This window comes from Pseudoliparis swirei, chromosome 19 (assembly GCF_029220125.1).
Source record: "Pseudoliparis swirei isolate HS2019 ecotype Mariana Trench chromosome 19, NWPU_hadal_v1, whole genome shotgun sequence".
Taxonomy (NCBI): Eukaryota; Metazoa; Chordata; class Actinopteri; order Perciformes; family Liparidae; genus Pseudoliparis; species Pseudoliparis swirei.
Window position 1 is genome coordinate 13992185 of NC_079406.1, and position 27446 is coordinate 14019630.

General features: G+C 41.8%; 1 protein-coding gene across 4 annotated transcripts in view; it reads right to left on the reverse strand.

The window, feature by feature from the left end:
* The window catches only part of spock1 (SPARC (osteonectin), cwcv and kazal like domains proteoglycan 1), a 116914-nt gene that overhangs the window by 10572 nt on the left and 78896 nt on the right, over positions 1-27446 (reverse strand). For 2 of the 4 annotated variants that reach the window (XM_056439522.1, XM_056439524.1), the window contains 3 exons: positions 16088-16196; positions 12756-12888; positions 9916-10036 (listed from right to left, as the gene is read on the reverse strand). In XM_056439522.1, coding sequence (XP_056295497.1) covers positions 9916-10036; positions 12756-12888; positions 16088-16196 — 363 coding nt within the window. Of the gene's footprint in view, positions 1-9915; positions 10037-12755; positions 12889-16087; positions 16203-27446 lie in introns of all 4 variants that reach the window. The other 2 variants (XM_056439520.1, XM_056439521.1) reach the window with 1 other exon arrangement.

A 27446-nucleotide genomic window follows, 5' to 3' on the forward strand; every position in this document is an offset into this window, starting at 1 on the left:
TTCTCGTATCATTTCGAAACAAGTTCTCCTCTATCTCTCTGGCCAAAGTGAGAATTAAAAAGCTTGTTTTAATATGATGAAATCCAACAAAATTAAACACAACAAACCAAACCACTATACCCACTGAGATGCATCAGTCTCAAACACCCAACAGTCTCCTACAAATCACATATGCATACTATTAATTGACTTTAGCTTACATGTTTTGGAGGGAATGTAATTTTTGCCTGGATACCATTTAATGGTCAGTTCCAGGATATAATGCAGGAAGCAAAACATTCTTATACTGATGGCAACGTGTGGAGGCCAGCATGGCTGGACAGAGCACAAGACTTTGTAAAGTTGTCATGCTCAGGCTACTAAAACATGTGGATATAATAAGTCTGTGCCTCTTACTAGTCGGATGTACGCGAGAGACCTCAAAAGCGTATCTGCTCTGCACTCTGCGCTACTCACCCTATCGCTGAGCCCAGCTACCCTACAAAGGAAGCTCATACATGCAATCTCATTATTTTGGTTACTACCCAAAGGTCATGACCAGGGTCGTAACGCAGGTCGAGTCTTTTCCCTCCGACTCAGCTCCACCACAACGGTCCGGTACAACACTCGTATCCCCGCTGACGCTGCACGTCATGCTCATCTCATTTTACCCTCAATCAACGTCAACTAGATTCGGTTGGGGTCACCTACCTAGGGGCAGATGTTCTATATGATTTCAAAGTGGATTTATGGATGTTTCTGTGTGATGGACATCAGCTATAATGATTCCCTTGGAAGGCGAGTCAGAGTGAAAATATATGTTTGATATGTATATCTGTGTGTTCAGATTTCATCGGGTTAGGACTTCGAGAGGATTCATTATTTATGATGATGATTATGATGATGATGATTCCGAATAATGATAAGCTAAAGCTATGTAAATTAAGCAATTTTCTTGCATGTAATTCTCAACACTCATGTCACTAGATCTACAGCCTTCTATGGAAAAACGTGAAATGGTCTGACATCCAATGAAAATGCAACTCGTGATATTTTTTCATCTAACCGATACTTTAGATGCATCTTATCTAATGCATAAAAAATGTGCCATACCCAGCGACATATAAATTAATAGTTTATTCACCATTAGGTTTGTGTGCATCTTGTTTATTGAAGATGCATCTTTTCTTGATTTGTTTTCTTTGGAACAAATATGCAACAGTCTAACTCCTTCACCAGATGTGCTTGTGAATCCCATTAGAGGGTGATTGAGTGCAACATTGCCCAGTTACATATTGGGACAATCCCTCCAGGCCGGTATAGGTCATGAGATAAATGCGTCCTCCAGACTCAAGTAGTCAGGCTTTGTATCCCCCAATGGGTCTCCTTTGCCATTTATAAATGATGAAATATGTTAGTCAAGAAATATGTGGAGATCACTATGAGACATCAGGAACATGGTCAGATCAGATCAAATGTCTGGTGGAAGAGAATTAGACAGGAGGTAGTGAGGTGACACTTTTTATCAAGGTAACAGAAGGATATATAAATGGACTGAGAGTAGGGAGATATGAGACGAGGAGATATGAGGAATATAGAAGGTCCGAATTATTAAAAAGATACAAGGGTATGTTTGATTTTATTGGCCTCAGGCTATCAGCTCTCCAGAACAATCTGACTGATAGTGCGTCAAGGTTATCCGAGATAATGATCAGTAATACACGGTGAGCATGGACAGGAAGACAGGTGGAGATGTAAGTGAGACAGTTACAAAGAGAGAGACAGAGACAGAACCAATTTGGAGTGAGGCTATTTTTGTAAAATGACCAAATCTTAGCGCCTGCCTTTTCAACCGTTTGTTGTGAGGACTTGGATGTAGGTCGTGTGTTGATAGAGGTTTGTATTCAGGTTAGCATGAAAGTTTGTGCTGATAAGAAAATTGATACGACCCACAACAGAAAGTCCTTCATACAAAACTAAAATTGTCATTGTTTTTCTAACTAGTTACAGATGACTGTGTGAAAGGCAAACGTTTTACTGAGCTGCCATGTCTCTTGTTAAAGGCCCTGCAAAGCCTATTTAGACTTCTGCTATGAGCGGAACAGGCTTTTTCTTCACAGACAATATTTTGACGAGACATAGCTGACAAGCTGTCAGCCATCATTTATTTTATTATTTGCTCATGTGGGAGTTGTTAGCAAGACACAGAAGAGGATAATTAGGCAAATTAAGTGCAGCATCCTGTGCAGGGGAACAATGACTGTTTAGTGCCATTTGCATTATCGTATTCATTAAAACTATTTGCTCAATGCTGGATTTATGCAATTTTGTTACAATGGGAAACTACCCCGTTATTACAATTTCAAATTGATCATGCATTATTCCACGGAGGTTAATTCCATTTTTATCCTTGTAGTTTACACCAGATGAACAGCCTCACTTAGCTACTTTCGCTTTACATATTTAGGGTTTGGAGCAATTTGTTAACAAGGGAAACCAGATAAAAACAGCAAACAGCTCCTTTTATATCAGAGGAGTTGGCTGCATTGCTGTTGATATTGGATTCAGTTATTTAGATGTGACTGTGCTAGCAGCAATAGTGGCTTTACAGACATTTCTTTGTGGTTTGTTGACAGTGTAAATAGTTTGTCCTACTCGGCTGGTCGTCACGAGAGTCTGAATAATATGAACATGCCGTGTTTGAAGACACTGACTGTTGTTTGGAGAAGGGATGCACACGGTAGTTTGATGCCAACACTAAATGCCCAACCGCCCACATGACATCCTCATCAAATGGTTTTGCATCAACATAACAATGTACGGGCAAAAGGAGGTAGCTTGTGAGGAAACCGTAACCATTATTTCTTTTAAGTGCTAAAATAAATGACCACTGCAGCTTCTTTTTTGTGAAAACAGTCTCAAGAGGACATACTAAAAATGCTCCACAGGCACTCTTCACACTCGTCAGCACTCAAGAAAAAAAAATCCCCGAAGCAATTGGCAAGTGTGAGGAGAGGAAGTGTGGAGGCAGAAGAGCGGAGAACACAATCTGTCCTCCTGTGTGCTTTCCATGGAGCTGTGAGACCCAATTGCCAGGAAAAATGGTATTCAGCGAGGGGATTAAACCCATTGAGCCTCTCATAGTTCGCTTTGGACTTTGGACAAGCTGAGAGAAAATGCTTTATTATTGTTTCAGAAATGTCTTTGACCAAAACCAGAAAAGCATCAACACGCAATAACCAGCAAGATGGCTTTGTGTCAGCTCAAATCTTTGTTTTATGTGAGTGATGATGCTCAACATCGCAGCTGTGCTGCCTCCGTGAGGAATGACAGATCAAATTACATCTCTGTGTCAACGTGTTAACCTTTGCTGACAAACAGACGAACAGCACCAATGGATTCTTCTGAGCAAATCAGGTTAATGTGATCATTCAGACAGATCTTAATTAGTCATTGAAAAAAAGATTACACCAAATGTATCAATTAGCACATACAATTAACCTTTAATTATGGCCTAATCTTTGGGAATTTGATTATTTCTCTCAGTTCCAGACATGTACCTTCTTGTGTCTTTGTAGTTTTCAATACAGTCGAGGCTTTGCAGGATCTAATTTTGCCAATATGACCCAATGTCAAAAGCTAAGGAAAGGGCTGAACTCTGTTTGCAATATAAAAAAATGTATTTCTCACACTCATTTGTGCACTGAATAAAAGTGCGGACAAATGTGAGATAGACACACAAATGGATGTGGAACTTTAACCTAACACTAAAACGATGGAGGCTTGAGACTAAATGAGCAACGGAGAGTGAGAGTGGGAGAGATGTGAGTGACAAACACACAGGGCTCCATCACATCCACTGCGAAAAATAAAAGGTTCAACGTGAAGGTGAGGCAACAAAACTGTAAAATGTATATTTGAAGCCTCCATCTCTGCCGCATCAAATACAAAAAACAATATTCACCCTGCACTCCAAATAAACAGCATAGTGCAGCACACACTTACTGTAACACCTCTTACAATTTACTGAGTTTCCTGAGTTCCTCATTTTTCATTTTTGGGTTTCCTGTTTTATTTGATCATTAACCTCTCCCTCTCGTTTCAGGTAACTTCTCTTCCTGACCTTGCGTGTTTCCCTTCCCTGACCAGCTTTATCTGTTCCCAATGACCCCTCCTCCTTAGTGTATTTAGTCTGTGTGCTCCCCTTCCTCTGTGCCACTTTGTCTTTGTACCTCTGTGTTTAGCGTTCCAGCATTTTCTCTTTGTGATATTAGCGACCTGGTTTTTGACTTTGCTTTACCCTGACTGCCTTTTGCCTCATATGGAGGACTTAAAATGACTTAAGAATAAATAAATAAATAAATACATGAATAAATTCAAGAATAAATAAATAAATTCTTAAATAAATTTATAAATATATAAATAAAAGAATAAATGTATAAATAAATAAATACAGAAATTAATAAATATAAGTTATAACTCAACAGGACATCATTAAATAAATGTATTTCTACATTTCTGTATTTCTTCATTTATTTATATCTCTATTTATGTGTCCACACGTATTTCTTCATTTATTTATGTGTGACATTTATGTGTCCGTATATTCAAATGAGCTGGGCGGTCCGAACCTCATTGTTGAACAGGATTGGTCAAGTCGGGGAGCAAGACAGAAGCAATCGATCCCTAGCACTTGGACCTGTAGACGAACAGCGTTTATTATGCATTCTTGTCTGTACATTCTAAATACTACTGTTGTTGAGTCACGGAATGTAATTTAAGGATGTTTTCAGCCAAGAAGTTAGTAGTTTAAGCATCAAATCTGTGGTCGGTTTATCGAGATTCAGCCTAATAAGGATATGCGACGGAGATTTGAGGTCCTGCTCGCGGGACCAGTGAGCTCCGGGCGGTCAGCGCGCTGTGTGGCCGCCGAGAGAAGCCTGATCTCGGCAGGATTTTTTGAAATGCTCCGCTGGCTCTGACGTCTCCGTAGCGGCTAAACATGAGATATAATTAGGTTTTGGAGGATCTAAAGAGCACAACGAGTTTATTATTTATTAAAAGATAACGTTACGTCAATTTGACTGAGGGTTAAGATTCATAGCTTCATATTGTAGGGACCCTGGGTCAGGAAAGCTACGAGACGTTGTATATTTATTACCGTTTATTCGTAGCCTACGCCAAACGACAGTGAGCACCGCAACACATTCTACTCCACTGTAAAGTATTTCACAGTGAATAATTGGAGTAAATTCATGAGCAAGAACAGTTGATGTTGTGACGTCACAAGACCAGAAAGACCGTCCTGCGTCCTCGAGAGTCTGGACTCCCAAGACCAGACTCCAAGAAAACACGAGTCTGTACTCAGTGGCTGTGTCTACTACCGCGCACTTTACGAAGTACACTGCAATGCAGTGCACTGCGTCGCTGATGAAGTGCTGTCTCAAATGGAACACTTAACCGTTAACCACTTGGCGGAAGTGACGGACGCAAATCTGTTCACGGCACCCGCGAAATTAAGCCGGGAGTGACGTATGCAAATCTGCTTGCGAAACCCTAACCCTTAAACTGACAAAATTAATGTACTTCTTGCCCTCTTGTTGTCCCTTGTTTACCCCTTTCTCCACCCCATGTGGAAACTGCGATACCTCCACCATCGCGGCAGGAGCCTCCGTGGTCTACCGCTTGTGCTACCGTAGCCATCTCGTCCGCCATTGTTTTAGAAATAAAATGAAAAGCTGGCGAAAGGGCTCCTCCTCTTCCGCTACGTCACCAAGATGAAATAAATGAAGAAATGTAGAAATATATTTATTTAATGATGTCCTCTTGATTTATAACTTATATTTATTCATTCCTGTATTTATTTATACATTTATTTAATAATTTATATATTTATTTATACATTTATTTAAGTATTTATTTATTTATTCCTATATTTATTCATGCATTCATTTATTTATACGTAAGTCATTTTGAGTCCTCCATAGCCTCGTCCCTGTTTATGCATTTGTTTGCCTGAACCTCTGCTTCTAGAGGCAGTTTTTTGGAACTGTTTTATTTTGGGTCGTGCTTCTGAGTCTTTGCCTCAGTTACCGTTAAGGCCGAAGCCACCCACCGCTATCAGTCAAAAGCTTGGGAGTGGAGAGAGTGGGACGATGTTAGGACAGAGAATTATATGAAGAGCTGCATATTGAATCTTCCTCCTCAATGTTTATGCATGCATCAGCTATTTTCAAGGTATTGCACTGCTTTCTTGTGTTTGGTGAAGCTGGAGACTCAGTGCTATCTCTGACACACAGAAGTCGACCATATTGCAGTATATCCTCACAAGCTGCCTCAGCATGAGAGTTGGCACTCAAGGCAGAGGCTGATTGTCTTTCTCACAAGTTTAATAATATGGGTAATACCTCATTGACTTGAGTTTTTGACAAGGCTCCATGAGACTAGGCGGTTATAAGGCTCTTATAATAATTCAGAAGTAACTAATATTAAAGATGCACCGATAGCGGTACTGTTATCAGATATTGGTCCAATACTGGACTCAAATATCTCAATGGGGTATCCGTGACTATAGGCTGATTTGGTTTTGGATATCATTTCTATAAATAATATTTCAGTACAATTAAATGTATGTATTAATTTGGTACATCTTGTAACGCCCTGTCCCGTTTCTCCTGTCTCCTGTGTTCTGTGTCTCCTCTTTGTCTCCTCTGTTTCTCCTCTGTCTCCCGTGTTCTGTGTCTCCTCTATGTCTCCTGTGTTTCTCCTCTGTCTCCTGTGTTCTGTGTCTCCTCTATGTCTCCTCTGTTTCTCCTCTGTCTTCTGTGTTCTGTGTCTCCTCTGTCTTGATTGCATCATTCCCTTCACCTGGCCTCAGCCACTCCTGTCTCCCTGATTGTCTCATGCCGTACACCTGTTTGCCCCCTATATATTGTGCCAGTCTTTCCCTTGTCTGCTGTTGGTTTGTTGCCTTTATCTCTGTCTCATAGTGTCTCTGTTTTGATATCTCATTCCCAGTCTTTGTTCACATGCGATTCCTAGTGTTTTTTTGTAGTTGCTTTCAAGCCCGAATTTTTATGTTATACCTTTTCTTGGAGTAAAGTATTTTTGTTTCGCTTTAAACCTGGAGTCCAGTCTCTTTCTCTGCACCAGAGCCTCACCCCATGACAAACCCGTGACACATCTAGCTTTTCAGTGAAGCAATTGTTATGTCTGTTTCCTCGCATTAAAAAAAATAAATCAAAATGACATTCACAAAATGAGGCATATATTCATTAATTAAGCACTGGATTGGGTTGGTCCTCTGTATCTGTCAACACCCAAAACTCGTTTATTGGAACTAAAAAAGGTCCTACCAGTGTATTTCTAAAAAACATATTTTGCCAAAGAATAAAACATGTTTTACAATTGGGCTGCTTCCAAAATACTTTTTTATTTACCATAGAGTCACTACATTTACCGTACATCATTTTATTTTAATGTCCAACTTTATGTATGAGTATGGATTATGTATTTATGTATGAATTTCATACACAAGGTAATGCCCTCAAATATCCTGACATTGTGTCCACAGCATGTTCACTACTGGCTGTTATTAATCCCACGATGTATTTGCATCTTAATATGTGAAAATGGCAAACACATATGAATAAAATGACGCTTAATAAGTGTGCAATCCCTATGTAACTGGATGTCTGTTAAAAAAAGAGAAGTGAGTGAATGAGTTCCAACACAGCCTCGACCATACCTAATCAGTGGAGTCAAAACAGGTGTTTTCTATCAGGCTAACGACCTGCTTTGTCTTCACTAGTTTGTTTACCTGAGAGCTGCAGGCTCTTCATGCCAATGAGGATTTAACCACCCTTCAGTAGAAAAACATATCGGCATTTTATTTTCTTGTGCCGTAATGTCTGTAATATCTTCTACTGTGATGCCAGTTATATGAATGTGCTTAATAATCAAACCACTACAGCTACAGATGATAATGCCCATGAGAAGATTAGAGTGAGATGAGCTCAGTGTCCTCAGCAAAGCCTCTTATTTTAGAATATGACAGAATATGCTCTTTATGATGTCTGAAAAACAACCTCTTTATGATTTAAACAGCGCAGTGCAAGTTTAATTAGATTAGCTCTACCTGTCTAGCTTATTTCTCCTGATGTCAACTCACCATTGCACATACAAACACACACACACACACACACACACACACACACACACACACACACACACACACATACTTTAATTCCAACAATAATACATGTTTATTTAACAGTGTTCCCAATTGTTCTTTGTGAAGGTTATTGTGATAGTAAGGGTAATACAATAACAAATAGGTAAATTATATATTTATTATCAAGATATACAATTAAAAAGGCTATCGTCTAATCGCTAAAGATATGTTTATGTATTTTCCAAACAATCTGATATTCTGAATCTCCAGTGTAAAAGCCAAATCGCAAAAAAAACACTGCTGTGGTGTGAAAGCAGTTTAATGTAAAAGTGATGCTTGTGGAACTGGCTGCAGACTCAGATGTTGTGTGAACAGAGATATTATTTACCATCTGGTTTGAATGTGCAGACCAGCTTGAACCTGTGGCTATCAGTAAACAGAGTAGTGATAGCACATACCGAACTGTTGCAATCTTTTGGCTGTTACCATAGTAACACAATCTGACACACACACACACACACACACACACACACACACACACACACACACACACACACACACACACACACACACACACACACACAGTGTGTTGTCCTCACCTCACCTAGTGCCATCTCCATCTGTTTACCATGTTGTGTTGCTGATCTAATGAGAGATTCTAGCATCCCTGCTATCTCTGAATACACAAATATTTGGACCTGCTATCTAACTGATAGTCTGAGGACAAACTGTACTAAAAGTAGAGAGAAATTCATGAGAAGATCCGAAGAGAGGGAAATAGAGGAAAGACTAAGTTTCAACTGTAAACTTAGAAAGAGGGAGAGAGAATCAGAGAGTGAAAAGTGTAATGCTGCAAGATCTGGAAATAGATTATCTTTCTCTTCACACAAACTGTTCACTCCCAGAGTCAAGCTCATAGCAGACGGAACCCATAATTATACTTTCTATTGAACAAAGATGGGGAGGAATAATTAGGCGGAAGTCAAGTTGGTAAAACATAGTGTCCTTCTCTGTTCCCTCCATCATTCAGTCTATAATGAACGCGGTAGATTTAGATATAAGAGGGAGCCGTTATTAATTAGCAGACACATTTTCTTTGTTTTGAATATACCTGATGCACTTTGGAATTCTTCTAAATGCTTCCTCATCAGGAAATGATTAGTCATTACCTATGAGGGCAGAATATGTGTGTGTGTAAGCAACTATTTAATATGTTGACCAGATAGATAGATAGATAGATACACACACAAGCACACGCGTTAAACCATCCCACTGCTCGGCCTTCTCGGAGAGAGGAAGCCTGTTACAATAACAATCCATCCTTTACTTTGCTGTTTTCCTTTAGATTGTATTTTTCCGCCGGAATCTCTCCATTCATCTACTGAAATCCTATTTCCTATTTTTCATGACAAACAGTAAGACACACACACACTCACTCCATCACTGCTCCCTGTAGCTGTCAGAAAACGGGCTGGTGGGATGGGACGGGAAGACAATAACGCAGAGAAAGGTGAGAGGTGTCAGGAGAGGAATGGAATAATTTGAGGGATTACCAGTGAAAGTGTGTGTGTGTGCATCTGAGGCGTCTACCTGAACTGACTAGCTCCCAACAGATTAAATGGACGTGGAGAAGAGGCCTAACTATGTAAAGCCTAAATGACAAATCATTTGACTTGAATCCAAAACATCTTGGTGTGCCATCTGAAAGAAAGGTCACAGGGTAACTCTGTTGATTCACATGCACAGAGGGCGACGGTACTCACCAGCCTTTTCCGTCTTATGTGGTGGTTTGCTGAGCTGCTGACCAGGTAAACAGGGACACAGCCCATCACACTTTACTGAGATCGTCTTCCCAGACAGGCAGGTCTGGAACTCCAACTTACACTGTGAAAAAAACAACACAGACATGAATAATGGTACTTTATTTGAGAAACCCTGGGATGGGTTGGGAACGTCACATAGACACACAATCACATAAACACTACGTCTGTAAAAACGGTTTCATAATGTCCTCTGTGGCTTTGGAGGAGCTCTCTAAAGTCGAAGAAAACAATCCAGATAAGGAGGAATCATTAATTCTGGACGCTTCATTTACTAAATGTATCAGTAAGTTATACTAACTGTGCTCCAATTACAACCGAACAAGAACTTTTAATTTCCAACTTTCTTTGTAAAGCTGATTAAGGAAAAGATTTGCTGAGACAGGATTGGTCATTTATCTTCAATGAGCAGATGTGTCCATTCGGCAGCCATGTCGACACATCATTAGACAGAGAGATGGCCAGTCTAGTATCCACTGCAGTACGAACCTAATGCAATGCAAAATAGCAGATTGGACTCCTTTAGAACGTAATATAACAGTACAATTCTCATTTCAGGTAAGTGGATGGAAAGAAATAGTTTGGACTAGTTGGGGAAAAAAAATCCAATTATAAGATCCTTGCAAGAGGAATAATGAAAACTGAAATGAGTTATGTAAATTCTGTTTGCAAGACGATGACGACAGGTTTGTCAGGGTGAAACGACGACCGTGCATAAACATCTATACACGTAAAATACATCACATAGAAGCTTAGCACTTTCATTTCCTATATTGTATTTTAAATCCATCATTTCCTCCCTGTCGCCTCTTCGATAGCGCTGCTAATGTTGCTGAATGAAATTTGTTGAATAAGCAACAGCGCTTTGTCCCGTTCTCATGATTTTGAATCAGCTGTCTGGGGAGGGAAGGAGAGAGGGAGAGAAAGAGTGAGAGACCAGGAAAGGGATGACCTCCCCGAGTCACTGTCAGCGCACTGAGATGCTCCATGAATCTTTATGTTTGTCTCTCTCCAGGGGTTAATGTGGTTTTGATGAAAGAATGTTTTAACACCTGACACGGTGGAGTAAAAATAAAGGAGAGGAGAGGAGATGATGATTTAATAGGAGGGAAGTAATGGACTAAACTTAGTGGGCTGAAGCCTCTCGGGAGATAAGAGCACTGTCCTCTTAATAGGATATTGAGTGTGTGTGTGGCCACGATGAGGGGGGCATGTCATGCAATAATACAACATGAATAAGCTGGAGACCAGCAGCTTAGTGGTGAGCAGAGTTTAGGTTGGGCCACAGGGACCCATCACTCTACCAGCTAACTGAACCCCTCCAACCAAATTACCGCAGCAACCAGAGGGAATTCCCCCCCCCCCTCTCCTTCTGTTTCTCCTTCAACATTTCTGCTGCTGAGCACAGCGTCAGGGTCATTAGGAAAGCCAATGTCCTGACTTCCTCAGACACTAGTGTTTGAATCTCCCAGTCAACACGGTGTTTCATGCCTCTGGGTTGGAGGCTTAAGCTTGAAAATAAACTGAAAACACCATGCCCACCAAATTTCTGGAAGACCAGACATGTCCTGCAGAGCTGAGCTGAACAAATATGGATGATGTGTGAATGAACAGCAAGCTTCCTTAGAAAAGGAAACATGACCGTTGAACTCAAAGGTTTGCTTGTATTGATTCTGTCTCCTCTGACACTGCTGTCACTGCAATTGGTAAATAAAACTGAGCAAGGAGCAACAGTGTGTAGTGCGCCTAACGCTCTCTCTACTTTGACGATATTCATGTCACAAACACTTTGAATCATCTCAAAAGATGTCTTATGATGTACATTTGTACGAGGCTCTTGTGTATTGAATTGTTCTTTACTCCAACAATTGTAAATGTAGAGTCCAGAGTGTGTTATACCAAGGTCAGACCCCCTCTATTATGACATTGTGAGTTTAATTGTATGTAGCTGAGAGTGAGATTATGAGCAGAGGTTAGTTAGTAGGTACAAATGGGGCTCAGAGTCAGATGAGAAGATAGAGGTTGAAGGGCTTTTCTACATTTTCCTGAGAGAATTTAGCAGCTGGAAAGACCTCTGATGGTTCACCCTGTTCCCTGTCATTTGCGTAGCAGAAATGTACAGCTGAAATCAACACAGTGGAGGAGGAGTCAGTACAGTACAATGGGACAATGGGACAGCAGGAAGATGAAGAAGATGAGGAAGCAGAGTGTAAAGGTGATGGCAGATTAGGACCATTCAAATATCATCTACTATGAACGATTATGAATTTACACCATAAATTATATACATCAGTGGCTCTTCAAGCACTGTGTTATGTCTTAACCCTTGTGTTGCCTTCGGGTCATTTTGACCCGATTCAATATTTAACCCTCCTGTCGCCTTCGGGTCAATTTGACCCGATTCAATGTTTAATGTCGGTGTTCTTTCGGGAGTCAACAAACAAACATAAAGTACCTCACACTTAAACTTGGAAAACAATATTAATTCTAATAATTTTCTGGAGATTTTAATAGCTGGGGTCAAATTGACCTCAAGGGTAAAATATGTTAGTAAATATAAAGGTAACAGGAGGGTTAAACATTGAATCGGGTCATATTGACCCGAAGGCAACAGGAGGGTGAAACATTGAATCGGGTCAAATTGACCCGAAGGCAACACAAGGGTTAAAGCAAACCTGTCCTTGTTTTTAGGCTTAAAAATAAAATGAATTATTGATTTATTTTTTATTTTTGCTGAGTGTGAAACTTAATGAAAAGACAATAAAAAAGAATGGATGTCTCACCCTGGAGGAGTAGGTGTGTCCATCAGATCCACATACAGGACTTGACTGGAGCCCCAAGCAAATCCTACATTTCCCATGAGCAGTAGCTTCAAGCCTGTGCTTGTGGCCTGCACCGCCTTTCCTGGGTTTCCCACTGAGAGAGAGAGAGAGAGACACATTGGGATCATACATTATCATTTTGACATTACTCAGTGAAACAAAGATGAGGTCTAGAAACACGAAACAAACAATCGTATCTACAGTGTTTGAGACGAAACCTTTCTAGTCCAGTATGTACAGTATTACATTCTTTATTTTTAACTTTCTGATATATTTATGTGTGGGAGAAGATTAAAGTGCAGGAATAACTTTCCAGCAGGAATATTATCCAATCTAGCAGGAGCAGTTTTATACGCAGCAGAAAGTTTGACATTTTTTTTCTGGGTGTCAGTGTCAGCTCACGCAGGGCGAATCCTGATTGGTCCATTGAGGCCTTTTCAATAACGAGCGGAGTTGCGTTTTATACAAATCTCGCAGCAATTTTCTATCTAAGTGCTCTCACGTAACGCCACGTTGCTGATCCACCGAGCAGAGATGGAATTAGAGCCAGTCTCTACACAGAGAAACTAATGTGTGGATAGCAAACGATACAAAGTGAACATCAACTACTGATGTGACCAAATGGAGACACCAGTCAAAGAAACTCCTTCACGTCGATGCTCTGAATGCTGAATCTAAAAATGCCCACATGCTGGAATATTTATTTATTCAGGACATTTTGGTTTGGATTGCAAATGGCACACACACACACGCACGCACGCACACACACACACACACACACACACACACACACACACACCTACACACACACACACACACACACACACAGGACCTTTGCTTCTGGTCATTTGACATATCAAAATGTTCATTTGACATCTTTTTATAAAAAATGTAAATGCAAAAATACTTTGCTATGTTGATTTAAAAAAAATATTAAATAAGTGAGTCCCTTGAGAGACACTTATGCTATGTGAAACTACAACATTACAATCTCAGGCAGCGTGTCAGCCGCTTGCTTGTTGCTTTACAAGTGTCATACTCACCGCCATAATCATTGCCACGGCAGATTAGGCATGCAATGATAAATACAACACTGCTGGCAGATAAAGTAAGATGGAGGCACAATAACACTTGTAGATTGATGTTTGAGAAATTGACCCTGATTTGCTTCCCCATCAAATCCCATACTTTGCATAAATGCGATGAAACACCAGACTGTGCTCAAGTCATTAGTGGGATTTGAAGTGCAAAATTGTATTGGCCAGTAAAATTATAGCGCATGCATGAAAATGATTCACTGATAAGAGTCCGCTACGGAGGAACAGAAACTAGAAAGTGATATATATCTTCCTTCCCTCATAAACCATTAAACCTCAACCCCCTGCTAAGAGTTTCCATGTTGCTATCATCTGGAAGGCTCTGATTGGTCGGTCCTACAGCCCCCTCACAGCAAGACAAATGTGCATACTCATTAACACGGCAAGGCTCCATATATATTTTTTATTATAGCCGGTTGGTAATGTCGATGTCCGGGGGCCAAACATTATGACCCAATAAGGGAAGTCAAGAAGCTATATGAACTTCAAGAGGAGAAGGTTATGCTCGACACTTTTGTGATGACAGCTCTTTAATAAATAATTAAACTAATGTGCTTAAGGATTTTAACCCTTGTGTTGCCTTAGGGTCATTTTGACCCGAATCAATATTACACCCTCCCCCCGCCTTTGGGTCATTTTGACCCGATTCAATGTTTCACCCTCCTGTTACCTTTATATTTACTAACATATTTTACCCTTTGGGTTCAATTTGACGCCAGCAATTAAAACCTCCAGAAAATTATTAGAATTAATATTGTTTTCCAAGTTTAAGTGTGAGGCACTTTATGTTTGTTTGTTGACTACCGAAAGAACACCGACATTAAACATTGAATGGGGTCAAATTAATCCTAAAGCGGGGGGAGGGTGTAATATTGATTCGGGTCAAAATGACCCTAAGGCAACACAAGGGTTAAGTAAACACAACAGTGATGCTTAAGTTTGTCCATGCATCTTCAAAAAGTAAATGTTCTTAGCAGTGAATAACAATGAGGACTCACCTCTGAGATAAACATGCCGAATCAAAGTTTATATTAACTATATTTCTCAACATCTGTTAGCAAATTTCTTGAAACAATAAAGTTTGGATTGTCCCCCTGAGAGGACACGTCATTGGTCTTGTGCAAATTACTGAAACTAATTAATTACATAAAGCAAAGCTTCAGTTGGTTGATGATTTTTAGGGAAATACAGCTTTTAGGTGAATAGTTCGACATATTAAGCAGCAAATAGAACTTGTAATTGATGCAATGTGAAGAAAAGCATTCAAACCAAGAAGAACCTAATGACTTGAGGAAATCAATTAAATCCAAGTAAGAGGCAAAAAGTAATCAAATGTCTTTCGGGGGAAATGCTTCTTGAACTGAAAAATTGAAAAACCTAAAAATTGGCAACATGACAAGGATGAAAACACAAACAAATTGGGTGCTGACAGAGTCCAGAGAGCAAAAAGATAGTTTGATTAAAATTAATTGGTGCTGAGAATATGTGTATGTAAGTCTGTCACTGAAGCAAGTTGTATCCGTCGACACACAAAATGTAACTTTATTGCTTCTGCTGGTGCAATTTGTCCTACGTGCCCTGAGGCACTTTTCGTCTCCGTTCAAAGCAGCCACAACTTAACTGTTTGTTGTTCCTTTGTAGATAATGCTGAATCAACCCTAATGTTGTGTTTGCGGCACTCTTTAACTGCTCAAAAAATACACTTAAAAGTTCAGCAAGCAATCGTAGATGCACTTCACACTTAAACAAATGCAGATTTACCACCCCTTCTGGCTCCCACTGCCTTTTTCTTTGTACATTCATGGCTTTTCCCTTTCTTTGTTGCTGTGTTGTGTGGCTCATTCACTGAGTTTGGTAGAAAGGGGCTGTGTCTGAACACCGCGGATTTGGTTTTCAGCGTACACACAGAAATGAGAGCTAGCGGACCGTGACGAGACGCTCGCTGAAATTGACAAACAATGTATTGGATCAGAATCGCTGACCACCTTAAACACTGTTTTATCGTCTTGATACTTCATCACTGCTTGGACGGCACCTACTTGTCTTTTAGCGTCGCTTCCTGACACTTCACCCAGGTAAATGATGGGAGGAGCAAGGGATCAGTGATTAGAGGACGTCCCGCTCTACCGAGTCCCAGCGCCAATGACGACCAAACCAAAGGTTAACACTCTAAAATGTTACATTCATGGTTATTACCTGTGAGCCGGCTGCTTGTGATTGGTGCAGATGGCTGTCTGGTAGTCACGGCTGACACACACCTTGTGAGCAGGGCAGCGCACCTTCAGACAGGGGTCCTTGGTGGCGTCTGCACCTATGGGAAGAGATCAGGGACAAACCTAATCTCTGAGCTGCAAAAACAAGTCAGCGGAAACATTTACAGCAGGACAATTGGCTCAATGTGGTCGCTGAAGTAGAGGCAGGAAAACATTTTGTTTTCCAGCTGGCCGTTTGAAACGTCCTTCTAACTGAAGCAGGGAGAAACATAATAAGTTGGATAAAAAGAAGCAGAAGAAGAATTGTCGGTATGAAGTAAACGTTGAGCTTTCCGCAGTGCGAGCTTCCTAATGAGGACGGTTTTCTCTGAACGTCAACCCCATCTTCTTCCAAATCAATCTCTGCAGTGACATTATTGCTGTGACAGCCGAGCACAGCTGGCTGGTGTCCAGGGTGACAAAAGATCATAGCAGCTCATTGACTTCGAGCATTGTGTCATTTCACACTGGGCTAACAGCACAACCCCACTTTCATTTGACAGACAGAAGAAACAAGAAAAACAACCCAAGGCAGAAAAGGTGAAAAAGACACAATGGCATGACGAACGAGACCATTTTCTCACCAAGAAGGACCACACCATGCATCACGTGCTTAGGATGGATGAATGGATGTGAGGGAAGTAATTAATGTAGAGGAGGAAGTTGATCCTTTTGGTCATTCATGGACAGATCTATTGTAGAAGAAGAGGACACTCACTGAGAGAGAGCCATCTCAGGAGTTTAGAAGATCAATGCCTGCCAAAAATAATCAACACATTTAAATAGAGCTGAGGTGAGCATGTGCTTGACGGACTATGTTGAGATTGTTGAACAAATGTCGGAGCTTTTATAGTTTATATAGTAGTTTTGAATACTAGATGACATCATTACCTCAACAAGTCTGAATATTGGCATTATCAAGATAGGATTTTTTAAAATCTTGTCACCGGTATTATCTATATAGATGTCAACCCCTAAACTGTATCCACACTGACTGATTCAGGCTCCCGGTCTGTCTGTGAGTTTAACTGTTTCACCAAAGGCAGGCTCCCTTCACTCACTCACAAGTTTAGATGGGGGAATATGATCCATGACTCGACACATACAAACGCTGTTGTTTCCTTCCCATGGAGCCATGAAAACACTTCTGGTCCAGTAAGTTTCTGCTGTCAGTCAGCCTGGCGGAGGCAGTTTAGCGGCGACGTCCAAACGCAGACAGCTGTTTGAATCACATGAAGACAGTGTGGATTGGAGGGATATTCTCCCACACTTTGGAGGTGTTCGGTCAACACCGTCATCATGCAGCACATACCACTTTGAAATTCATTGGCGACAAATCTGTTCGTCGCTTTTTGTCGACAACATTGAACAATTACTGAATACCTCGATAGGAGCCTGAATGGAAAATGTAGACGCGGAATGTTGCACATGGGAGAGTCAGAAGTATAAGTGGTGATGTCAACAACATTGGGATGGATCGCATTGGGAGGGAGGTGAAAAGGTATAGACTACTGGGACATGAAGGAGGAGGTGGGCAAGAGACTTCAGCCTTCGGTTGTTGGGTGGAGCTCTTGGGTTGCTGTGTTGACAGAGAAATATTGTGAGGGGCAGAGGCCGTATTGATGTGTACAGCTAAGGGAGTATGTCATGCTGTGTGTGCATGGGGATTTGGTTGGGACAGTGAAATAAACTGCGAAATGTCCGCTGTGCCTGCTCCAAAGGGAGCAGAGAGAGAGCATGACACGGGGGAAATACCACCTGCCCCCTGCCCCGGGGGCGTGGCCTGATGCTGGCTGAGGCCCTCCAGGGGGTGGAGTACTGCCATTTCATGTGTGACTATCCTGGAGGTGTTTGCTGGTGCTGCTATTGATGGAAGCTGAGTAAAGTTGACAGAAACTGGCTGTATTTTTAGAAGGGGATGATTTCTCCTCTAGAGCGCATGGGTCATGGTGAACCTGTCACCAAGCTGATGAAAGAGATCAAAGACAAAGTAGGTATTACGCCACATCCAGAGACCACATCCTGTCACCATAGCGAACGGACTTAAACCAATTTAAAATCCAAAGTTAATTACGACTGAGCACAGAGTGTACAGATCAGAGCCATGCGTCATGCACAAGTCATTAGCATGTGGCTACTAACGTTATATAATAACAGTGGACTTGCATTAGGGGCCTAATGGGTTGTGTTTGAGCCACAGCTGGCATCTGGTGTGACGACCACGACCACACTGGTTTCTGACCTGTCACACAGTGTGCTGAAGTTTACATGCTGATTTGTAAGCGTTAAATCAGAGAGAGAGAGCTAGAGAGTGAGAGAGCGAGAGAAATAGAGAGAGAGAGGGAGAGAGAGAGTGAAAGAGAGAGAGAGCAGGAGAGAGGGAGAGAGAGAGTGAGAGAGTGAGAGAGAGAGGGAGAGAGAAGGAGAGAGAGGAGAGAGGAGAGAGAGAGGGAGAGGGAGAGGAGAGAAGAAGAGAGGAGAGGAGAGAAGAGAGAGGGAGGAGAGAGGGAGAGAGGGAGGAGAGAGGGAGGAGAGGGAGAGAGAGAGGAGAGAGAGAGGAGAGAGAGAGGGGAGAGAGGGAGGGAGGAGAGAGAGAGGAGAGAGAGAGAGAGAGAGAGAGGAGAAGGAGAGAGAGAGAGGGAGAGAGAGAAGGAGAGAGGGAGAGAGAGAGCGAGAGAGAGCGGGACAGGGAGAGAGAGTGAGCGAGAGAGGGAGGGAGAGAGAGAGAGAGTGAAAGAGAGAGAGCAGGAGAGAGGGAGAGAGAGAGTGAAAGAGAGAGAGCAGGAGAGAGGGAGAGAGAGAGCGAGAGAGAGCGGGAGAGGGAGAGAGAGTGAGAGAGAGAGGGAGCAGGAGAGAGGGAGAGAGAGAGCGAGAGAGGGAGAGAGAGAGAGAGAGAGTCACACATGATGGCAGTTCTCTTGTTTCCATTTGCAGTAAGGCTGTAATCTCAACAATCATCGAAGAATGAACGAGCACCTAAGCATCAGCTCCTAACATTCATAACTTTGAACATATCTGGAGCTGTCATGCATATGGGAGCACTTTCTTTATCTTTGGGACCAAACACACACAATAAAGATGGTGAAGGTTAAATAGTCTAATGGGAAATGCACCGTCCACTTCTGTCATAACTGAGCAACACACTTGTTTCCTTGCAATCTATAAAACACGTACACAGATTAAAAAATGCATTACAAGCCTGCGTTCATCACATATTCTCCGACATGCAGAGAGATGGAATGTCAACCTTCCTCCTGATGGCTGTCTGATCTGTGTGTTTCTATCGCCCGCTTATTTGGGCCACGTCCTCACCTCCATCTATCAGTGCTGCAGGAAATTCATCTTATTTCACTCGGCTGCAAAATGACTTTTTCACCGCGAGGAAATGAGAGATGAAGGAAGAGTAGAGAGGAGGGAATCGAGGAAAAAGGAGGCTCGTATCTGGTTAACAGGACTGGGGGACAATTTAGGATTAGTGGGTGACCCCCACTCACAGACAAATTGGAAATCAGACACACACACAGAATTGAGCAAGTACAGAAAGAGGGACAAGGATGCTCTGAATGTAAAATAGTTGTTGAGCTGACGTGATTTTAAAATGTTAGGTATCTGTAAGGAGAGGAGAAGAAAGAAGCAAAAAGTAGAGAAAGGTTAAGGAATGAGGAGAGGAAAGAAAAAATTACATGATGAAGAGGTGGAGGAGGAGACAGGGAAAAGAGGGAATGGAAGAGTGTCGGGTAGAGGAGAGTTTTATCCATCTATTTAGAGCTCGAGTGAGCAGCATTGGCAGTTAAACCAACCAATCAATTGTTATGCAGGAGCACTGCAGCACTCTCACCACCTCTCTTTCACTTTCTTCGAGACAAGTCTCTCACCTCTTTTCATCCCCCTCTTCTTTCTCATCTTAAGTATGACTTTATTCTCAATCGTGTGTGTGAATAAGACAATATTCATGGCCAATACAACTTGACACGCCCATTGCATACCCATTCATTCCAAAGTGCCAAGTAAAACACATTTTCACACTCAAACCCAAATCTTTACCTAAATAATATTATGGATTTATCTAAATAAACAAGCTTGTCTGTTGCTGATAAGATGTTGCCAAATGTAGAAGTGTGAAGAATTTGTACGCATGTGTGTGTGTGGGGCCCTCAGTAACACTGGACATTGATATTTATTTTATTGTATTTGTATTGTTATTGATTGTTAATTGTGTTATTATTCTCCTGGTGTGTGTATGCATGTGTGTGAAGGGTTAACAATGGTACAGGCACTCAGGTCAGCTCAGGGGTCCTTCTGGATGAAAGCGAGGGAAAACCCTCCGCTAGTAGTTAGCCAGTAGAGATCCACAGCCTGCAGTCAGCAGTGATGTTGCTGAGTGTGCTCTGTTTCTGTGCTTTCAGGTCAGTAAACGTGATTAACTATATAAAGGTAGCGACAGGGATCATCGTCAGTAATCCGAATATGTAATATGTAATATGTGAATGTATGTCGGAGTTGCGTGAATGTGATGTGATGTGTCGAAGGGTATATAGTGCGTCAGTCATGCTAGCGAGTGAGGAACAGTAGTAACCACCTGTAACCTGTGAGAATGAGAGTTGTGTGAACGTGCAGAATGTCGCCAGGGTGAATGGAGTAGTTAGAGTGATAGAGTAAGCCAATGTGTTGTTTGTATGTATATGTATAAAGTAGTTAGCCAGATAGATCCACAGCCTGCAGTCTGCAGTGATGTTGCTGAGTGTGTTCTGTTTCTGTGCTTTCAGTGCTTTCAGTGAGTTGATATAAACCGTTCAAAAACCCATACACGCCTGGATGTCATATGTCCAAGTGTGCAACATGTGTATGCGTAAAGTAAATACTATGAGTCTTCATCAGACACTGCCTAACAGAGAGATCTTGAAGACACGGTGCTTTGAATAAAGGAGGACATATGTGTCATGTGTGTATTCTCCATAATGTTACAGCTACAGTTTGAGTACGAACAGCAGCTCTGCACATGGACACCATTAGTGTAGCCTTTGTCCTTGTTCATGTGTCAGGTTGATCGATGACCCCGAGGTGCTGGGCTACCGGCGTGTAGGGGCGAGACGGATGGAAAAGTTGACCGAGCAGCACAAGACAACAGCAGATCATCAACAAGTGAAAAGAAAATGACCTCAGATTAATTTCCAATTGGGCACATTGGTGCCTCTCTTTGTCTGAAACAGATGCAGTGTAAGTGCTCCTTGTCATTTGTACTAGTTGTCGTTTTTTAAACATCTGTTTGAAACCAAACACTATATTGCAGTGTAAGATCTTTACATAATTTAATTCAGTCCAAAAACATTTTAACCAAATAGTACATTTTGTAGTAAAATGCTCTTTAACCCCGTGAGACCAGCAGGACCACCGGCGACCCCGACCGACATGTAGCTGTATCGAGTTGCATCGCTACCCACCATGTCCCGCTAGCTGGTCAGGAAGGGGCCTCATTAACAAAAAAAACCAACAAAATGAAATGGACATTTTCACAGGGCCAAGATATGTGAATGAAAATTGTTTTCATGTGTGAAGCTCTTTAGTCCCCATAGTAGTCATTTTAGATAGAGTCCATTTTTGTGAGCTTTAAACAGTATACAATGACCTGTTGCAACCTCTCAGGTAAGAATAGCTTCATTCAATGTTCCACCCTTAAACTATAACTTCTGAGAATGTTTGGCTTTCCTAGGTATAATGACAATAGGGGCATTTCTGAAGGTGCTCGCCATCCAATCACCGGAAAAAATGTAATTCTTATGGAAATGTAAAACGTTTTACATATCAAACCACAATTCAATTCAATTCAGTTTATTTGTATAGCCCAATTTCACAAATTACAAATTTGTCTCGGAGTGCTTTACAATCTGTACACATAGACATCCCTGCCCCAAAACCTCACATCGGACCAGGAAAAACTCCCAAATAACCCTTCAGGGGGAAAAAAAGGGAAGAAACCTGGAGGAGAGCAACAGAGGAGGATCCCTCTCCTAGGATGGACAGATGCAATAGATGTAATGTGTACAGAAGGACAGATTAGAGTTAAAATACATTCAATGAATATGACAGAGTGTATGAATAGTTCATAGTAGGCATATTCCACGATGGAGACCTCCACGCTCCATCAGGCAGATGGCGGTGGGGAGGAGGAGGGCGGAGTCTCAACAGGACAGTGGCGTAGTCATGAGCAGGAATTCCACGACCCAGACGATCCATCAGGCAGATAGGATCTATGCCGTCTCATAGGGTCCGATGACCCCATGAGACGTAAAGTCAAAAGGACTTCCGGAGAGAAAGCAGAGTTAGTAACGTGTGATTGAGAGATGAAAATTCATCCTTAAGGAGAGAAAAAGAGGAGATAGGTACTCACTGCATCCTATAACGTCCCCCGGCAGCTATAAGCCTATAGCAGCATATCAAGGGGCTGGACCAGGGCAAACCTGATTCAGCCCTAACTATAAGCTCTGTCAAAGAGGAAGGTCTTAAGTCTACTCTTAAACGAGGTGACTGTGTCTGCCTCCGGACTGAAATTGGAAGCTGGTTCCATAAAAGAGGAGCTTGATAACCAAAGGCTCTGGCTCCCATTCTACTTTTAAGACTCTAGGAACTACAAGTAGTCCCGCATTTAGTGAGCGTAGCTCTCTAGTGGGGCAATATGGTACGACAAGCTCCTTAAGATATGATGGAGCATCACCAATCAAGGCTTTGTAGGTTAAGAGAAGAATTTTAAAAGTGATTCTTGATTTTACTGGGAGCCAGTGCAGAGCAGCTAGTGCAGGAGTGATGTGATCTCTTTTCTTAGTTTTAGTGAGAACACGAGCTGCAGCATTCTGGATCAGCTCGAGCGACCTAAGAGATTTATTACAGCAGCCTGCTAATAAAGAGTTGCAGTAATCCAGTCTCGCAGTAACGAACGTGCACCAATTTTTCCGCATCTTTCTGAGACAAGATGTGCCTGATTTTTGAAATATTACGTAGATGAAAGAATGCAGTCCTTGAGATTTGCTTTACGTGGGAGTTAAAGGACAAGTCCCGATCAAAGATAACGCCAAGATTCTTTACAGTGGTGTTGGATGCCAGGGCAATGCCGTCTACAGAATCCACATCACCAGATAATTGATCTCTGAGGTGCTCAGGGCCGATTAAAATTACTTCGGTTTTGTCTGAGTTTAACATCAAGAAGTTGCAGGTCATCCATGTTTTTATGTCTTTAAGACATGCTTGAATTTTACAGAGTTGGTTGCTCTCCTCTGGTTTTATCGATAAATATAGTTGAGTGTCATCTGCATAACAATGAAAGTTAATGAAGTGTTTCCTGATAATATTGCCCAAAGGAAGCATGTATAAGGTAAATAAAATTGGTCCAAGCACAGAACCTTGTGGAACTCCGTGATTAACGTTGGTGGTTATCGAGGCGTCATCGTTTACAAATACAAACTGAGATCGATCTGATAAATAGGATTTAAACCAAATTAGTGCCGTGCCTGAAATGCCAATCGACTGCTCCAGTCTCTGTAATAGGATGTCATGGTCAATGGTGTCGAATGCAGCACTAAGGTCTAACAAGACCAGGACAGAGAGGAGTCCTTTATCTGCTGCCATTAAGAGGTCATTTGTAATTTTCACCAGTGCCGTCTCGGTGCTGTGGTGTTTTCTAAATCCTGATTGAAATTTCTCAAATAAACTATTATGATGTAGAAAGTCGCACAACTGATTTGCGACCACTTTCTCAAGGATCTTGGAGAGGAAGGAGGTTAGAGATCGGTCTGTAGTTAGCCAATACCTCTGGATCCAGAGTGGGCTTCTTCAGGAGAGGTTTAATAACAGCCACCTTGAAGGAGTGTGGTACGTGGCCTGTTAGCAGAGACACATTGATAATATCTAATAGAGAGCCGCCAATTAAAGGCAAAACGTCTTTAAGCAGCCTCGTCGGGATGGGGTCCAAGAGACAGGTAGACGTGTTCAAGTAGAAACCGTTGAAAATAATTGGTCACGGTTGATAGGAGAAAATCCTCCAAATATACACCAGGGCATACAGCGGTTTCCAAGGCCATTCCACTTGAGGACAGATTGGCACTGGTTATGGGCAAGAGATTATTAATCTTGTCCCTAATAGTTAAAATCTTTCATTAAAGAAGTTCATAAAGTCATTACCACTAAGGTTTATAGGAATGCTCGGCCCACAGAGCTGTGACTCTCTGTCAGCCTGGCTACAGTGCTGAAGAGAAACCTGGGGTTGTTTTATTTTTCTATTATTGATGAGTAATAGGCTGCTCTGGCATTACGGAGGGCCTTCTTATATGTTTTAAGACTATCTCGCCAAACTAAGCGGGATTCTTGAAGAGATTAGTTGAACGCCATATGCGTTCAAGAGAGAGAGAGAGGGAGAGAGAGGAAGAGAGGAGAGGGAAGAGGGAGAGAGCGGGGAAGGAGGGAAGGGGAGAGGGGGAGCAGGGAGAGGGAGGGGAGAGAGGAGAAGGGGAGAAAGAGAGCGAGAGAGCGGGCGGGAGGGCTGAGGAGAGGGGGGAGAGGGATAAAGGGAACAGGGGAGAGAGAGTAAAGGCCAGGAGAAAGCAAGAGAGAATTGAGGAGAAGGAAGAAGCGGAAGGAAGGCAGAGAGAGAAAGGAGAAAGAAGGTTTACACAAAATTTTTTGGGGTTCTCTTGGGTTTCCATTTGCAAATAATCCAACAATCATCGGAGAAATTTAACAGTTGGAATAAAAATCGCTCCCCAAACATTCCTAATTTGGGAAAAACCCCCAGCTGTCAGCTATGGGAGCACTTTTTTTTATCTTTGGGCCCCCACCACCAATAAATTTGAAAGGGTTTAATTCTTTAAAAGCTCCACTTTTTTAACCTTTGGGAAAAGGTTTCCCGGGAATTTTAAAAAGAAGATTTAAAAATGCATTAACCTGCGTTCATCACATATTCTCGACATGCAGAGAGATGGAATGTCAACCTTCCTCCTGATAGCTGTCTGATCTGTGTGTTTCTATCGCCCTTATTTGGAGCGTCCTCCCTCCATCTATCAGTGCTGCAGAAATTCATCTTATTTCACTCGGCTTTTAAAATGACTTTTTCCCAGCGAAATAGAGATGAAGGAAAATGAGAGGAGGGAATCGAGAAAAAGGAGGCTCGTATCTGGTTAACAGGACTGAGAGACAATTTAGGATGGGTGACCCCCACTCACAGACAAATTGGAAATCAGACACACACACAGAATTGAGCAAGTACAGAAAGAGGGACAAGGATGCTCTAGATGTAAAATAGTTGTTGAGCGGCAATGATTTTAAAATGTTATAGAGTATCTGTAAGGAGAGGAGAAGAAAAAGAAGCAAAAAGTAGAAAGGTTAGGGAATAAGGAAAGAAAAAATTACATGATATGAAAGAGGAGGTGGAGGAGAGACAGGAAAAGAGAATGGAAGAGTGTCGGGAGTGAGGCTATCCATCTATTTAGAGCTCAGGTGAACGACATTGACAGTCAAAACCAACCAATCAATTGTATGCAGGGAGCACACAGCACTCTCACCACCTCTCTTTCACTTTCTTCAAGGACAAGTCTCTCACCTCTTTTCATCCCCTCTTCTTTCTCATCTTAAGTATGACTTTGACTACTCAATGGGTGTTGTGGGCAAAGACGATATTCATAGCCAGTACAACTTGACACCATTGCATACCACATTCACATTCCAAATTCTTTTAAGTAAACACATTTCACTCAAACCCAATCTTTACCTAAATAATATTATGGTTATCTAAATAAACAAAGCTTGTCTGTTGCTGATAAAGATGTTGCCAAATGTAGAAGTGTGAAGGAATTTGTACGCGTAATGACCATGTGTGGGGCCCTCTGGTAACACTGACATTGATATTTATTTTATTGTATTTGTATTGTTATTGATTGTTAATTGTGTTATTATTCTCCTGGTGTGTGTATGCATGTGTGAAGGGTTAACAATGGTACAGGCACTCAGGTCAGCTCAGGGGTCCTTCTGGATGAAAGCGAGGGAAAACCCTCCGCTAGTAGTTAGCCAGTAGAGATCCACAGCCTGCAGTCAGCAGTGATGTTGCTGAGTGTGCTCTGTTTCTGTGCTTTCAGGTCAGTAAACGTGATTAACTATATAAAGGTAGCGACAGGGATCATCGTCAGTAATCCGAATATGTAATATGTAATATGTGAATGTATGTCGGAGTTGCGTGAATGTGATGTGATGTGTCGAAGGGTATATAGTGCGTCAGAGTCATGCTAGCGAGTGAGGAACAGTAGTAACCACCTGTAACCTGTGAGAATGAGAGTTGTGTGAACGTGCAGAATGTCGCCAGGGTGAATGGAGTAGTTAGAGTGATAGTGTAAGCCAATGTGTTGTTTGTATGTATATGTATAAAGTAGTTAGCCAGATAGATCCACAGCCTGCAGTCTGCAGTGATGTTGCTGAGTGTGTTCTGTTTCTGTGCTTTCAGTGCTTTCAGTGAGTTGATATAAACTGCTCAAAACCCATACACGCCTGGATGTCATATGTCCAAGTGTGCAACATGTGTATGCGTAAAGTAAATACTATGAGTCTTCATCAGACACTGCCTAACAGAGAGATCTTGAAGACACGGTGCTTTGAATAAAGGAGGAACTATGTGTCATGTGTGTATTCTCTTTAATGTTACAGCTACAGTTTGAGTACGAACAGCAGCTCTGCACATGGACACCATTAGTGTAGCCTTTGTCCTTGTTCATGTGTCAGGTTGATCGATGACCCCGAGGTGCTGGGCTACCGGCGTGTAGGGGCGAGACGGATGGAAAAGTTGACCGAGCAGCACAAGACAACAGCAGATCATCAACAAGTGAAAAGAAAATGACCTCAGATTAATTTCCAATTGGGCACATTGGTGCCTCTCTTTGTCTGAAACAGATGCAGTGTAAGTGCTCCTTGTCATTTGTACTAGTTGTCGTTTTTTAAACATCTGTTTGAAACCAAACACTATATTGCAGTGTAAGATCTTTACATAATTTAATTCAGTCCAAAAACATTTTAACCAAATAGTACATTTTGTAGTAAAATGCTCTTTAACCCCGTGAGACCAGCAGGACTATCAAGCGACCCGACCGACATGTAGCTGTATCGAGTTGCATCGCTACCCACCATGTCCCGCTAGCTGGTCAGGAAGGGCCTCATTAACAAAAACCAACAAAATGAAATGGACATTTTCACAGGGCCAAGATATGTGAATGAAAATTGTTTTCATGTGTGAAGCTCTTTAGTCCCCATAGTAGTCATTTTAGATAGAGTCC